Source organism: Equus quagga, chromosome 17, assembly GCF_021613505.1.
Source record: "Equus quagga isolate Etosha38 chromosome 17, UCLA_HA_Equagga_1.0, whole genome shotgun sequence".
NCBI lineage: Eukaryota > Metazoa > Chordata > Mammalia > Perissodactyla > Equidae > Equus > Equus quagga.
In genome coordinates, this window is record NC_060283.1 from 6,202,729 (window position 1) to 6,217,394 (window position 14,666).

Consider the following 14,666-nt stretch of genomic DNA (forward strand, 5'->3'; position numbering starts at 1 on the left):
ACTGCTGTCCCTTACACAAAGCTCTGTCTTCTAGCACCTATCCTACTGCGTTGTAGTCACTTGTTTAGACGTGTCTGTGTCACTAGACACTGTGAGCTCCTTGACAGCATGGACCGGGCCTTCCTGGCTCTATGTCCCCAACTCCAGGCACAATGACTAGCTTGCGGCCCAAGTACTTCCTGACTGAATGACAGACTCGCCATCTGGGGATGGAAGAGGCTAACTTGCAAGTAAGACGGAGCCAGGCCTTCAAGAAAGGGCAGGGCTTCCAAACGTGGAAAGGGCATTCAGAGCAGAGAAAAAACACGTGAGCTCACAGTGACAGAGAAGCATAAGACGTACTCAGAGACCAGCACGTCAATGAGTGTGTCTAGAACAAAGTGTTCTTGGTTGGGGGAGAAGAATGCATGTGTACAAAAGGAGACAGAAATTAAGGAACAATTACTGAGTCTCTGGAAATCCGACTGCAAAGTGTCTGCAGCTAATAAAAAAAGTCTTCAGGGGAGTGGATATTAATAGAAGCTCCGAACTCTGGTCATATAACTGAGTGAAGCTGTGGGGGAGATGACAGGAAGGGGTGATTCACAAAGCTCCAGGGGACACACTATGGGAAGAAGGTGGGGCCTCTCTGTGGTTACAGAGCAGGAAAAAGAAAAACTTAGTAGAAGGAGCTACAACAGAGGGTGGTCATCCAGCCTACCCCCCTGACCAGAGCACAATGGCGGTGAGGCATTTGGGGCTCTGGTGACACGCCTTACCTGGCTATTTTGGAGAGCCTGTCAAGGATTAGATACCTCAGGACAATGAAACAGTTCTCACACTCTCTGGTCATTATTCAATGGGGGAAATCAAGGCCAGAGTCTTGAGGATTTACATTGAAGCCCCGTGATCCCTAAGGATGATTGGGGAGATGACAGCATTGTTTCATGGGGGAATGCCAGACCTCATCGGAAGGTCTGGCCTACATTTCTTTCCCTCCTGATGGTGACGAGACTCTCTGCTCTTGGGGTCCCTAGGCTAGCCCTGCACTAGAGAGAATCAGGATGTCTCCAGGGAAAAATGAAGCCGTGAATTTCTCTTCCAAAAAGCTCCTAGCACTTTTGACTCTCCCACACTTTGGCACAGGAACTCCAAAATCATTCAAAATTACCCCAAAAATTCAGGTACTAAGTGTCTCAGTCCAGAACTCTAATTTCACCAAAAATAGTGACTCTCGAGGAAATCTTATGCAGGGGACACAATCCAAAGGCATTTGGTCTCTAAGGTTATGGATCCATTGAGGCAGGAACTATATCTAATGCAATTAAACCTTAGCAAACCCACAGTTCCAAGCACTAGCCTATTATTTCTGGGTAAATTCAACAAATGATTAAAAATGGTAATAGGCCAAGAGAGGACTGGATTTATCTACGCAGTGGACAGCAGGTCATCTGAAGTAAGCACCTGGAGAGGGAAGGTAGGGTGTCTGAGGTGTTCTGTTCCCTGAGGAAGCATTATCTGTTCCGAAGGCTAAAACAAGGTTTTTCAACCTTTCTTCTATCCTGAGATAACCTGAAGAACATAACACAGCCCTATTGGTGACACTGGTTCTCTGCGACAGTGATTCTCAATTAGGTGGTGGCGGACATACACAGGGGTGTTACCAGAACCTTGAGGGCGGCCACGTGCAGAATTTTAAAAAGCTCCCATCCTACTCCCAAATGGAAAGTCTCAGCTAAACAGTCCCCAGACCTCTGTGGCTCACCCTGGTGATGGCAGAGGTGGAGGTGAGTTTCCTCCGGGTCTTCTTTACTTTGCGCAGATCCTCATCTTCATAGAACAGGTCCTAAGTGGGAGGGGGGAGAGAACGAGGTTGGGAAACCCCGGGAAGGTCTTGAATTCCTTCTCAGACACTTCCTGTGAGGGGCTGTGGGAAGTTACCTGCCCGTGCAATGGATCATCACTGCCTTCCTGTTCTGATGAGAAACTCTCCTCCTCTTCCTCAGAATAATTGTCAATATCAGGAGAACGATCTGGAAACAGACACCTTAGTAAGATAACTTCAAAATGGGAAGATCTGGCCTAAGAGACTTTGATCGGCTGGAATCATGGCTCTGCTCGGGCGAACCACGGCTGGAGCAGAGGAGAGGGCCCGGGCCATGGCAGGCTATGTTTCGTTTTCAGGGATCTCTAACTTCTCTTTCCTAGGAAGATTTTAGGCATTGCCTGGTTCAGCTCCGCCAGGATGGAGATCAGGTGACGAGCTCCCTCTTGACCTGCAGGGCCTCTGCATTCATCTTACCAGACAGCTTGGATTTGATTCCTTCGTGGTCAATGGGCTGGCTGGAGAGGGAGTAGATCTTTATTTCTGCCACAGGCACAGAGACATCCTTCACGTTGCTGTGCAGGCCGAGCACCAGAGCGCCCTCGTTAGGATGCTGCATCACCTAGGATGACAGAGCGGCAGTGGAAACGCCTTACTACGGAGAGATCCACTGAGTTGTCCATTTTCATAAACCCAAACAGATATGCATGCCAGTGGAAAGGGCATTCTGCTGATGCATTTTCTTTCTCACGACCTTCCAAATCCATGCCGACTGTTCTATTGCCTCCAAGGTCTTACTGTGAAACTGTCTCCAGAAGTGCCGGCCACGAGTCAGGCCACGCGTTTAAAGACGAAAATCAAGGCCTGAGATTGAAAACGACTGCTAATCTCTAGGACTCCATTTTAGTTTAAGGCCTTCACAGAGAAACTAGTTTGCCAGGTTAGGTGGGGCTGGCCTGCGGATGGTGGTCACCTGTGTGCCTGGCAATGAGGAAAAGGACCTACAGTACATGAGAAAGCAGAAGGGCTTGACACAGCTGGCAAAACGCGGCATCCGCACTACTTCACTCCCGCCAGTCCCTCACACTGATACAAAACCAGAAGACGAGAGGAGGATGGGCTGGGACTATCTCACGTATGGCCACAAAATTTCCCCTATTTAATGTACTAAAGCACAGAAATGAGTTTTGAAACTGACTTGTGGCCCCTTTCTTTTTCCCCTTTGTCAGGACTGAGAGGATTTGCCTGACATATATGGGAAGTGCACAAATGAGCAAACGCACTGAGGATAATGGGAGCCTGGTTTCTAACTGATGGAGAAGGGAATTAGAAATATGGAAAGGGGAAGGCTAGAATAAGCCCAATGGTGCTGGATTGGAATTGACTGGATGTGAGCTCATGATCAGATAGATATAGATATGGAAACAGATATGATGTGTATGTATATATGAGTGCATATGCACACACACATATATACACACACACACGTACGTTTCCTAGCTCTGTCAGCTGAGAGGGAGTAGAAGCAATGAGACCCCAGTTGGAGAGTGAGCACTCCTAGTACCCACATCTTGGTTTCTAAATACCATTCTCCACTAAAACGAACCAGGGCTCTTAAGAGAACCATTTCATTCCAAGGCTGCGTCAGGGGAAATACAAGATGAGCCTGTAATATTTTGTAGCAGAAAGTAAAGAAGTATGTAAAGAGTGATAGGACATATCAAAAAGGATATAGGAACCAGTTTGAAGGGGCTCCCACTGGCCAAATTTGAGATAATTTGAACATCAAGCCAAAAAAATGACAGTAACAGATTAAACCCCACTGAATTAAACAGGAATCCATAGGTCCATAACTGATACAAATAAATGAATCAATTAGTAAGTAGGGAAGAAGGGAGAGCTCTGTCTTACAACCAAAAGCCAACTAACAAATATAGAAGGAATGGTGAGATTAGAAATTCACTGTGGACGGGGCCAGCGCAGTGGCCAAGTGGTTAAGTTTGTGTTCTCCTCTTCAGTGGCCTGGGGCTCACCAGTTTGGATCCTGGGCGCAGACAAGGCACTGCTCATCAAGCCATGCTGTGGCGGCGTCCCACACAGAGGAACTACAATGACTTACAACTAGGAAAAACGACTATGTAGTGGGGCTTCAAGGAGGGGGGAAAAAACAGAAGATTGGCAACAGATGTTAGTTCAGGGCCAATCTTCCTCACTAAAATAAAGAAAAGAAAAGAAAGGAAAAGAAACTCACTGTGTGGCAAGCATCAATCAGTGATTCAGCCCAAGAATCACAGATGCTAAAACTAGTTGGTGAAGATAGGAGGAGGAAAGTACTGTTATATAGTCTCAAAACATTTTCCTATAAAATATTTTTTCATTGGTAAGTACAAAATATTTACTAACTTTCTATTGGAAATCCTGGCAGACACCACCTTAACTAAGCAATGAAAGTCAACCTCACCCAGCGATGAAACAAATCAACGTGGAGTGCTGCCTATGTTGCACTGAGAAGAACGTGGTATTACTTCTGTGGTAATTCTGCCAAAAATGTATAAGCTGAATCTAATCTTCAGAAAACATCGGACAAACCCAAACTGAGGAACATTCAATAAAGTGGTAACAGACCTGTACTCTTAAAAAATGTCAAGGGGGGCCCGCCCGTGGCCTAGTGGTTAAGTTTGGCGCATTCCGCTTCAGTGGCCCAGGTTTGGTTCCTGGGCAGGGACATAGAGCACTTGTTGGTGGCCATGCTGTGGCGGCGACCCACAGACAAAATAGAAGAAGACTGGCATGGATGTTAGCTCAGGGCAGATCTTCTTCAAGCAAAAAGAGGAAGATTGGCAACAGATGTTAACTCAGGGTGAATCTTCCTCAGCAAAAAAAAAAAAAAAAAAAAAGTCAAGAGCATGAAAGACAAGGAAAATCTGAGGGACTGTTGCAGATTGAAGGAGACTAAAGAGATATGACAACTAAATGCAAGACGTAATCCCAGATTCAATCGTGGGCCTGTAAAGACATCATGGAGACACTCGACACTTGGCACAGTCTGAATGGTGACTGAGGTCAGATGGTAATCTTACAGCAATGTTAACGTTCTGATCTTTTGGTGGCATGGTGCTTACATAGGAGAGTATTCTTTTTTTTTTTTTTAAATTACGGACAGAAGGTTTCTTTTCTTTCTTTTTTTTAAAGATTGGCACCTGAGCTAACATCTGTTGCCAATCTGTTTTTTTTTTCTTCTTCTTCTCCCCAAAGCACCCCCCACCCCCACCCCTGTACACAGTTGTATATTCTAGCTGTGAGCGCCTCTGGTTGTGGCATGTGGGATGCTGACTGCACATGGCTGGATGAGCGGTGCCATGTCTGCACCCAGGATCTGAACCAGCAAAACCCTGGGCACCGAAGCGGAGCACGTGAACTTAACCACTTGGCCACAGGGCCAGCCCTGGAGAGTATTCTTATTTAGGAAATTAACATAGTGTAGTATTAACATGTAATGGGGCATCATGTCTGCAACTTACTCTCAATGGTTCAGAAAAGAAAATAATATGCATGAAATCTAGAGACAGAGAAGGCAAGTGCGGTAACACATTAACACCGAAGAATCTGGGTGGAGGCATATGGGGATTCTTCATACTATTCCGACAACTTTTCCCTAAGTTTGAAAATTTTTTAAAAATTAAAGAAAAACTTTTTGTGAGGGAGAAAGTACTTGATAAAAAGAGGTATACCCTAAATTTCCAATAAAAGAATTAACTTGTAAAATAAAATAAAACAGACAGCCAGCAGGCTGGGAAAATCGTTTGCTGGGTTCAACTCTCTCAGGCTCTCTGACTTAAAGGCCGGAGACCGTGCTCCTCTCACCTCTGCCATGTTGATGAGGCCCACGGCCAGGGTCTTGTAGCCCAAGATGGTCCGGTTCTTGTAACGCTTTCTCCTTTGCAACATGATCTGCAGCTTGTTGGCATCTCTCTTCAGGAAATGAGGGTACTGCCGAGCATAAAACAGAGTCAAGCGTGGTCAATAAGCAACTGGGTCCATTGGTGGGCTCTAGTCCCGCTAGAGAATGCACAATCTTTCTGTCTTCACTGTCTCCTGTCTATTCAAGGAGGTGCTCAGGGGGTGAAGGGAATATCCTTAAGTTGCTGCTGAGGGTGTGATTCGGCTCGGTGCTTGGCTTCCACTCCCCAGCTCTGTGGTCCACACACGTTCAGAAAGCTGCCTCTTTCCTTGCCATGTGATCTAGTGTTTCCTCCATGTGCTTCAATTTGGGCTTCTGGGATTATGATGAGAGACAGACATACTAGAAGGATAAGGAGGAGAAGGGAAGGGATGGAGATCACAATACGGGGGCAAAATGAGACTGAAGGGGCGCACTCTGCTGGAGTGTGTGCTGTGCATTCCTAAAGAGAGGTGACGGGGCTGAGCGTGGTAGGACGGGTGGGGCCAACAGCCTTATCAAAGGAAATGGGAAAGAAGAATGAGAAGTGATGCACTTTTCAGCATCCTACCTGGGTCTCAGCCTCCTGACTGTGGCTCGCTGTGTGATTGCTCTGGCCCTCCAGGCTGGGCATAAAAGCTGTGGGTGACTTTACTTTATTCCTGCTATGGCTAATTCACTGGGCTGAATTCACCGGGTGACTTTAGTTCACTGGGCTATGGCATCTTAGCCACTTGAGACTGAGGAGACTCTCACCTGAAGGGAGAAGGTCAACTGGAGCTCTGTTTCCACCAGGCCACTAGCTGGAAGGATGATTTCGTTGGAGCGAAGAATTCTTTTGGAACCCTGAAACCAAGAAAAAAATAAGTCAAAACTGTCACCAAAAATCAGACCAAGGGAAATGCTTTGTCTGCAAACAACTTTTAAACTCTACAAATATCCCTACCAGTCCAAATATTTCATCAGTCTTTGTCATACTTGTTAGAATTAAGCCACCACCATAGATATGATTTTGTATGTTTAATGTTGCATGTTTATAAAGGGTTTTCATGTAAAAATGATTTGTTTTTGCATTTGAGTTCTCCCAACTGTCCTGAGGATGAGGCAGGCAGGTATGAGCACCCCGAGGGGTGGAAACACGGCCCCAGGCTCAGCCCAGCCTCCCTTTTCCTCTGTAATGACACTTCAGCTGCACTGTCTTGCCTTTGGGTCTTCTCACACGCTTTTTGTCTCCTCTTAGGTGCTCCTTCACGCTTCGGTACACAGCTAACCAACTGCCCTTCCGGTCTCAGTTTAGATATAACTTTTTTTCCAGGAACCTTTCCTTTCAGCCCCTTCCTTTTCAACCTAACACTGGGTTAGACACCCCAATGTTTTCAGCCCTTAAGAAAATAAAGTTGGGCTAAACTATTCCTAAACTGTAAGAAGAGATCAGCCTGAGGAATGCCAGTAAATTTGTATAAACTACTTTCTCTAAAAAATTGAGCCGTAATTTAAACACAGTGGTGAAGTGCCCAGATCTCCAGGACACAGATGGATGAACTGATAATGCAGACACTGCGTGACCCACATCTGTCTCAATACGTAGAACATTTCTATCACTCCAGAAAAATCCCTTGTGATGTCTCCCGGTCATTCCTGCACCACTCTCAGAGGCAAGCACTGTTGTGTTTTCTTTCACCATAGATCCGTTTTGTCTGTTCTAAAATTCCATAAAAACGGAATCATATCATACGTACCACTTCAGTTGGGCTTCTTTTGCCCAACATAACGTGGCTGAGGTTCATACAGGTTGTCGCATGTATCAATAGTTCATTCCTGCTGAGTAGAATTCTATTCTGTGAATATACCACACTTTGTTTACCCATTCTGTTGCTAAACGTTCACATTTGGGTCATTTCTAGTTTTTGGCCATTATGGCTAAAGCTGTTATCCTTGTACAAGTCTGGGTGAACGTGTTTTGCTTTTTCTTAGGCAAAGACCTAGGAGAGGAATTGCTGGGTCTTAGGGTAGACAAATGTTTAACTTTATGAGAAACTGTTAGACCGACTTCCAAAGTGTTGGTACCACTTTCCATCCCAGCAGCCGTGTACGGGAGCCCCAGTTGCTCCACATCTTCCCCAGCACTTGGCGGGGTCAGCCCTGGACTCATGGATGCTAATGGGTACGTGCAGTGGAACATCAGTATGGCTGCAATTTGCGTTTCCCTGACCACTAATAACAGTGAGCACCTTTTTATCAGTTTATTGGTCATTTTAAAATTTCTACTTATTAAGTGCCTGACCAAACTTTTTTGGCCAGGTTATCTTGTTACTGAGTTGTGAGAGTTTTTTTATTTATACAAGTCATGTCAGATATATGTGTTGTAAATATTTTCTTGCCTATTCATTTTCTTAATGGCGTCTTTTGATGAGGTATTTAATTTTGATCAGGTCAACATTATTATTTCTTTTATGGTTACTGCGTTCTGGGTCCTATCTAGGATATCTGTGCCTACTCCAAGGTTGTGCGGATATTCTGTTATGTTTTCCTTTAGAAATTTTAATTTTCACATTTAGGCTTCTTATACATTTCTAATTTCTGTTTTTATAAAGTGCAAATTTGTTTGATGCAGAAGGAAAATCTCCTAAATACAACATTTCACAATGGCTTTGTAATTAGAACATTGTATTATACCAATTAAAAGTAATAAAGGAAACTTTGCCTCATCTGTTAGATAACGCTTTTTGTAGTAAGCTCTATTACAAACAAAAATCTTGACAAAGTTTTCACCTGACTCTATTTGGGCTCTCTTGATTTAAGAAATCTCTATAAAATGAATCTCAGAAATGCTGGGAGAGTCTAAAATGTGGTTTATTTCCAGCAGTTATATATACCAGGGGGTAGGAGACATTGGCAATATTTAGAGATATTTTTGGTTGTTACAAGTGGTGTGGGTGTGAGAGATTTCTAGAGGGCAGAGGCCAGGGTTGTTGCTGACCATCCTATGACGCACAGGACACACTCCACAACAGAATGATCTGGCCCCAAACGTCAACAGGGCCGCTGTTGAGAAATGCTGCTCTGAAACCTGACCCCCCCGAAGACACTGCTTTCTGGGGAGCCCTCTCAAATGGTGCTACTTCTCTCCTACAACCCACAGCCACTGGGCTTGGAGGTGGGACAGGTGTCCTCTCATCACCAGGTCTAGAATATTCTCCCTTCCACCTCCTTAAAACTCCCCATTTTGAAGAGATGTCATCAGTTTATATTATCCTCTCTTTCTTGCTGCTGTTGTCATCTGTAATTGCCAGTCATTCCTGCTCATTTCTTGACTTTAGCTCCTCACTCACTGTTTCTCTCCCCAACACTACTCCAGTCATACACTCTTTCCAACATCCTGGCCTCTAAATCCCAGAATTCCTCTCTTCCAGTGATCTTGTCGTCACACTTGTCTTAGCCACTCACACGATTGTACTCTGGACCTCATCATTACCAACAATTACAACCAACACCTAATCTCAGCTTCAAACATCCTACTCTCTGATTACGCCTCCTATCTTCCCAGCTCGTTCTCTCTGGTTTGCCAACAATCATATAATCCTTCAAAGCCACCAGCGCCTACAATCCAGGGATCTGCTCATTGGTTCACTCTTCCTCTCACCCCTTGCCATCCCCTTTCCTCCTTACCCAGCTTACATGCCATAATCAATCTTGATAAACACGTCCTTGCATCCACCCTTAACTCCTCTGCCCTGCTACTGTTCTGCCATACTCACTTGGTAAATTACAACCCTTTTAAATCCACCTGCCCTGGGTGAACATGCCCGGAGAGAATCTCAGTCAGGCTAACTGTTCTGACTTTAAATTTATGACCTCAGATCTTAAGAGGGCCTGCAATGCTGCCTGGCAATCATACTATACTTTCCCAAGTTCTTTCACTGTCCCACTCTATTAGATGATGGTTTCACATCTTCTCGTTTTTCCCCAAACCTCCAACATCAGCTTACCCCTCCCCTCACTCTAAGCTGATAACATTGATTCCTACCTGCTGAGAAAATTGAAGCAATACGAAAAGAGGTCCCACAACTCCCACCACACTTACTTATTTACCACATTTGTACCATCCCCTCTTTCCTCCTGTTACACAGATGAACCGCCCTGCTCTCATCCAAATCAACCACTTAGGCACCAGATCTCATCCCTTCTCACCCAGAAAGATGCTGTTCTGGCCATTCTTTCCTTTCCTACATAAGGGATCATTTCTCCAAATGGATCTCTACTACAAATGGATCATTTCCATTAGCAAACATGCTATTATTCCTCTCATTTAAAAAAATCAGGGGCCAGCCTGGTGGAGCAGAGGTTAAGTTCACACACTCTGCTTTGGTAGCCCAGGGTTCGCAGGTTCAGATTCTGGCTGCAGACCCAGCACCACTCGTCAAGCCACGGTGTTGCCAGCGTCCCACACAAAACAGAGGAAGATTGGCACAGGTGTTAGCTCAGTGACAACCTTTCTCTCTCTCTCACACACACACAGACAAAACCCAAAAAACTTCTCCTGTCCCCACATGACCTGCTGGTTACCACCCCATATCTCATCTTCCCTTTATAGCAAACTCAAGAGTTGCCTATTTTTGCTCTCTTGAAGTTTTCTCTCATTTTTTCTTAAATGCATTCCAGTCAGCCTTCCTATCTCCACCATTCCACCAAAACTGCCATTGACAAGGTCTTAAATAACCTCGACTTTGAGGAATCTGATGATCTGTTCCCATCTTCCCTGACTCATCTGCAGCTTTGACAGAGCTGATCACTCTACTTCCATCAACATGTCCTTCATTTGGCTCCCAGAACACCACACTCTCATGGATCTCCTCTTACCCTCCAGCTGCTTTCTTGGTCTCCATTCCAGGTCCTTTCTCTCCTCCCAACTTCCTAATGTTGGAGTGCCTGGGGTCACAATCCTTAGACCTGCTCTCATCTCTATATTCATTCACTACACCCCTGGTTATCTCATCCAACCTTATGGTCTCAAATATGTTGATGACTCTCCAATTTCTCTCTACCTTAGACCTCTCTCCTGAACTCTAAACTCATATATTCAACAACTCCTCTTGAATGTTTAATAGGCATCTCAAATACAATATAATAAGCTGAATTTTGGATCTTTCCCTCCAAACCTGCTTCACCCACAGTCTTCCCCATCTCACTTAATTCCACCCTACCTGTTGCTTAAGCCAAAACTCTGGCACCACCCTCATCTCTTGCCAGAATCAGTGTCGTAGCCTATTAACTAACTGGTCTTCCTAATTCCTCTTTCCTGCCTACAGTCTATTCTCCACACAACAGCCAGAGTGATTCTATCATGTCTCTGTTCAAAATTCTCCAATTCACGCAGAATGAAAGCCAGAGACCTTAAATTAGCTGCGCACATCCCGCCTCCCCACCTCTTTGACCTCTTCTCCTCCTCCACTCCTCTCCAGCCTCACTGGCCTCCCCTCCTTCCTCCTGATTCTGTCACACGTGCCAGACACGTTCCCGCCTGAGGGCCTTGCCTTGGCTTTTCCTTCCGCCTGGAACGCTCTTCCTCCAGATATTTGCATGACTCCCTCCCTCGCCTCCTTCAAAGTCTTTTTTTTTTTTTTAAAAGATTTTATTTTTCCTTTTTCTCCCAAAGCCCCCCGGTACATAGCTATATATTTTTAGTTATGAGTCCTTCTAGTTGTGGCATGTGGCATGCCGCCTCAGCGTGGCTTAATGAGCGGTACCACATCCGCGCCCAGGATCCGAACGGGGAAAACCCTGTCGAAGCAGAGCTTGCGAACTTAACCACTCAGCCACTAGGTCGGCCCCCCTTCAAAGTCTTTGTGTAAACGTCATCTTCTCAATAAGGCCTACCCTGACCACCACATACAATTTATAACTTCCTCCACGTCTGGCATGCTCCAATCTCTTTATCTTATTTTATTTATTTCCCCATAGGACATGTCACCTTCCAATAGCAGCAGCCCTCATTATCTGAACTCTCACTATCCAAATATGTGCTATAGATATCTGTAAACTTTCTGTCCCAACTGCATTGTCTGCATTGCAAGCTTGTTAAGACGAATCTGCATGTGCAGGTAACGGGATGCACACATTTCAGTGCAGTCCCGGGGCCACAGCTGGTTCATTCTTTAAGGCATGGTGCATTACTGTTCTCATCTTTCCCTCCCTTCTCCAAAGATTTAGCCCTTCATGGTCCCAGTATTTGCTTCTTCCAAGTGCCTGGGGCACTACCAACTTGGGTCCAATTTCAAAACGATCTTTGGTCTCTTTACATATCATTTTTAATCTCTATGACAGTATATCTTCATTTGCAGTATAGAAGCAAAACAATTTATATCTGATACTACAGTATCATTACTCACAGCACACAAAAATATTCATTAATGAGTATTAATGCATGAAAAATTAGGTTACTGGTGTTTTAAATGTCTCTTTTTTAAATAAAAAATTCTTGATGGATTGTCACATACATATTTAAGAGTGCTGTAGTGATATTTGAGGAAATAAGCTGAGGTTGTGGATGTCTGAGAATGGATTGTTATTTCGCCCATTTAAATAATGGGAGATAGGCTTCTGCCATCTAACAAGTTTTCAAGAATGAGTTAGATTTCAAGGAAAACTTGTATATAATTTTCTTATCTATTATGTTTATTATCTCTTTCCTACTACTACATTGATTCTTAAACTTTTCAATCTCAGGATCTTTTTACACTCTTAAAAATTACTGAAGATCTCCCAATTTTTTGTTTACGTAGGTGATTCTATCAATATTTACCATATTAGGAATGAAAACTGAGATTTTAAAAATATGTATTAATGCATTTAAAAATAACCATAATAAACTTATGTGTTTACATAAAAATACTTTCTATGAAAAATATCTTTTCCAAAACAAAAACAATTTAGTAAGAAGATGGCACAGTTTTTTTTATAACAGCTTTATTGGGATATAATTCAAACACCATACAATTCACCAATTTAAAGCGTACAGTTCAATGGCTTTTAGTATATTCAGAGTTGTGCAACTATCAACACAATCAATTTTAGAAGATTTTCATCACGCCAAAGAGAAACCCCATATTCTTTAGCTGTCACCCTACCAAACTCCCAGTCACCTCACCTCCAGCCCTAGGCAGCCACTCATTTACTCTCTGACTGTACAGATTTGCCTGTTCTGGACATTTCACATAAATGAAATCTTTTGTGATTGGCTTCTTTCATTTAGCATAATGTTTTCAAGATTCACCAATGTTGTAGCATAGATGTATTTTATCCTTTTTATTAACAAATAATACTCCACTGTATGGATATACTACTTTTTATTTATTCATTCATCAGTCAATGGACTCGAGTTGTTTCCACTTTTTAGCTATTAAGCTCCCAAGAACAGTGTGTGCAAAACTTTGTGTGGACATATTTTCATGTCTCTTGGGTAATATTTAGAGTGGAACTGCTGGGTCATATGGTAACTCTATGTTTAATCTTTTGCCAGACTGTTTTCCAAAGTGGCTGCACCATTTTGCACCCCCGTCAGCAGTGTATGAGGGAGACTGGATACATTCACATTTCTGCAGATCTCTTTAATGTCTGGCTTAATAGGAGACAGCTGGATTCTCATACCTGTTTCTGTATTCAGTATGCTGCAAAATACTCTTTTGGTTGGGTACATGAAAAAAATCCAAACTCAAAGAGATATGAAGTTAGAAAAAGGAGGAGCTTTTTAACAGCCTTTTCAGATAATTGTGAAATATTCTTCTCCGATACTACACCAAAACTCTACAAGTGGTAGTCTCTTAAAGGTTAGTAAGTCAGCAAAGTAGAATTTGAAACCATCTCAATAAGGCTTTTATACTCTGTTATATATTAAAATCCAATCAATTAACAAAACAAGGACATCGGTGGAAAAACTGGCAAATCTGAACAAAGTCTGTAATTTAGTTAACAGCACAGTACCAATGATAATTTCCCAGTTTTGATAAACGTCCCATGGTTAAGAAAGATGTTAACACCAGGAGAAACTGGGTGAGGGGCATACGGAAACTCTACATGCTACTCCTGCATCTCTTCTGTAAATTTAAAATTATTGCAAAATAAAAAGTTAAAAATAAAATCCAATCCATTGTTCTACTTAGTTCTTTGAATGAATTTGCCCAGCATAATTCTGTAGCCTCAAGCATTGGTCATTTGGAAAATATTGGTTCACTAAGTTAGTCAAATCTTTCAAATGTTACACATTTCGTTATACAGTAAAAACAATCCTAATCGTTACTATCACCACCGATCTCTTCAGTTAAAGTCTTTAGGAATTGGAAAGCTGTTAAGCTTACAGGGACAGAGATAAGTTTTCCAAAATTCTAATTTTCACTGGAAAGCTCAAATTTTATTTCTAATTGGCCAAAGATATTCTCAGTTGTTTCCCTTGAAGTGACATGCTCACACATTCATTTTCAAGAAAATAGCTGAGTCTGAATAACAAGTTTGTCTGTAAGTCCTTCTTTCAAGTAAAAATGCTGTTCCATGAAAAAAGCAGCTACTTTAATGCACAACTCACTCGCAAAGCGCTCGTCCTCGAGACAGCAGTATCCTTTGCTAGGAAGAAGTGCTTTATGCAAATTTCCCATCTCATCACACAGAATATTAAAAAGACAAGTACTCCAGGGCTTATTGTATCCAGAGACACAATAAGTTAACAATTTTTACTGCTTCTTCAAGGACACTCTTAAGCAAAACTGGCTTTTTCCTTTTTCCTTTGAGTCTGTAAACAATATAATGACTACTGGTACATTCTGTGCAACTGCCTTGATTTGTGCTAAGGACCAGCTGTTCTCTCCACCACCGCTCTTGTGCCTTCAACGCAAATGTCAACACGGTGGAAAGGGCAAATAATGCTACCGT

At 43.2% G+C, this 14,666-nt stretch overlaps 1 protein-coding gene across 4 annotated transcripts in view; it reads right to left on the reverse strand.

Annotated features, from left to right (window-relative positions):
- Window positions 1-14,666, reverse strand: part of PACS1 (phosphofurin acidic cluster sorting protein 1) — a 128,691-nt gene that overhangs the window by 22,020 nt on the left and 92,005 nt on the right. For all 4 annotated transcript variants that reach the window (XM_046643723.1, XM_046643724.1, XM_046643725.1 and 1 more), the window contains 5 exons: window positions 6,501-6,590; window positions 5,669-5,794; window positions 2,282-2,426; window positions 1,921-2,012; window positions 1,745-1,825 (listed from right to left, as the gene is read on the reverse strand). In XM_046643723.1, the coding sequence (XP_046499679.1) occupies window positions 1,745-1,825; window positions 1,921-2,012; window positions 2,282-2,426; window positions 5,669-5,794; window positions 6,501-6,590 (534 nt within the window). The remainder of the gene's footprint in view (window positions 1-1,744; window positions 1,826-1,920; window positions 2,013-2,281; window positions 2,427-5,668; window positions 5,795-6,500; window positions 6,591-14,666) is intronic.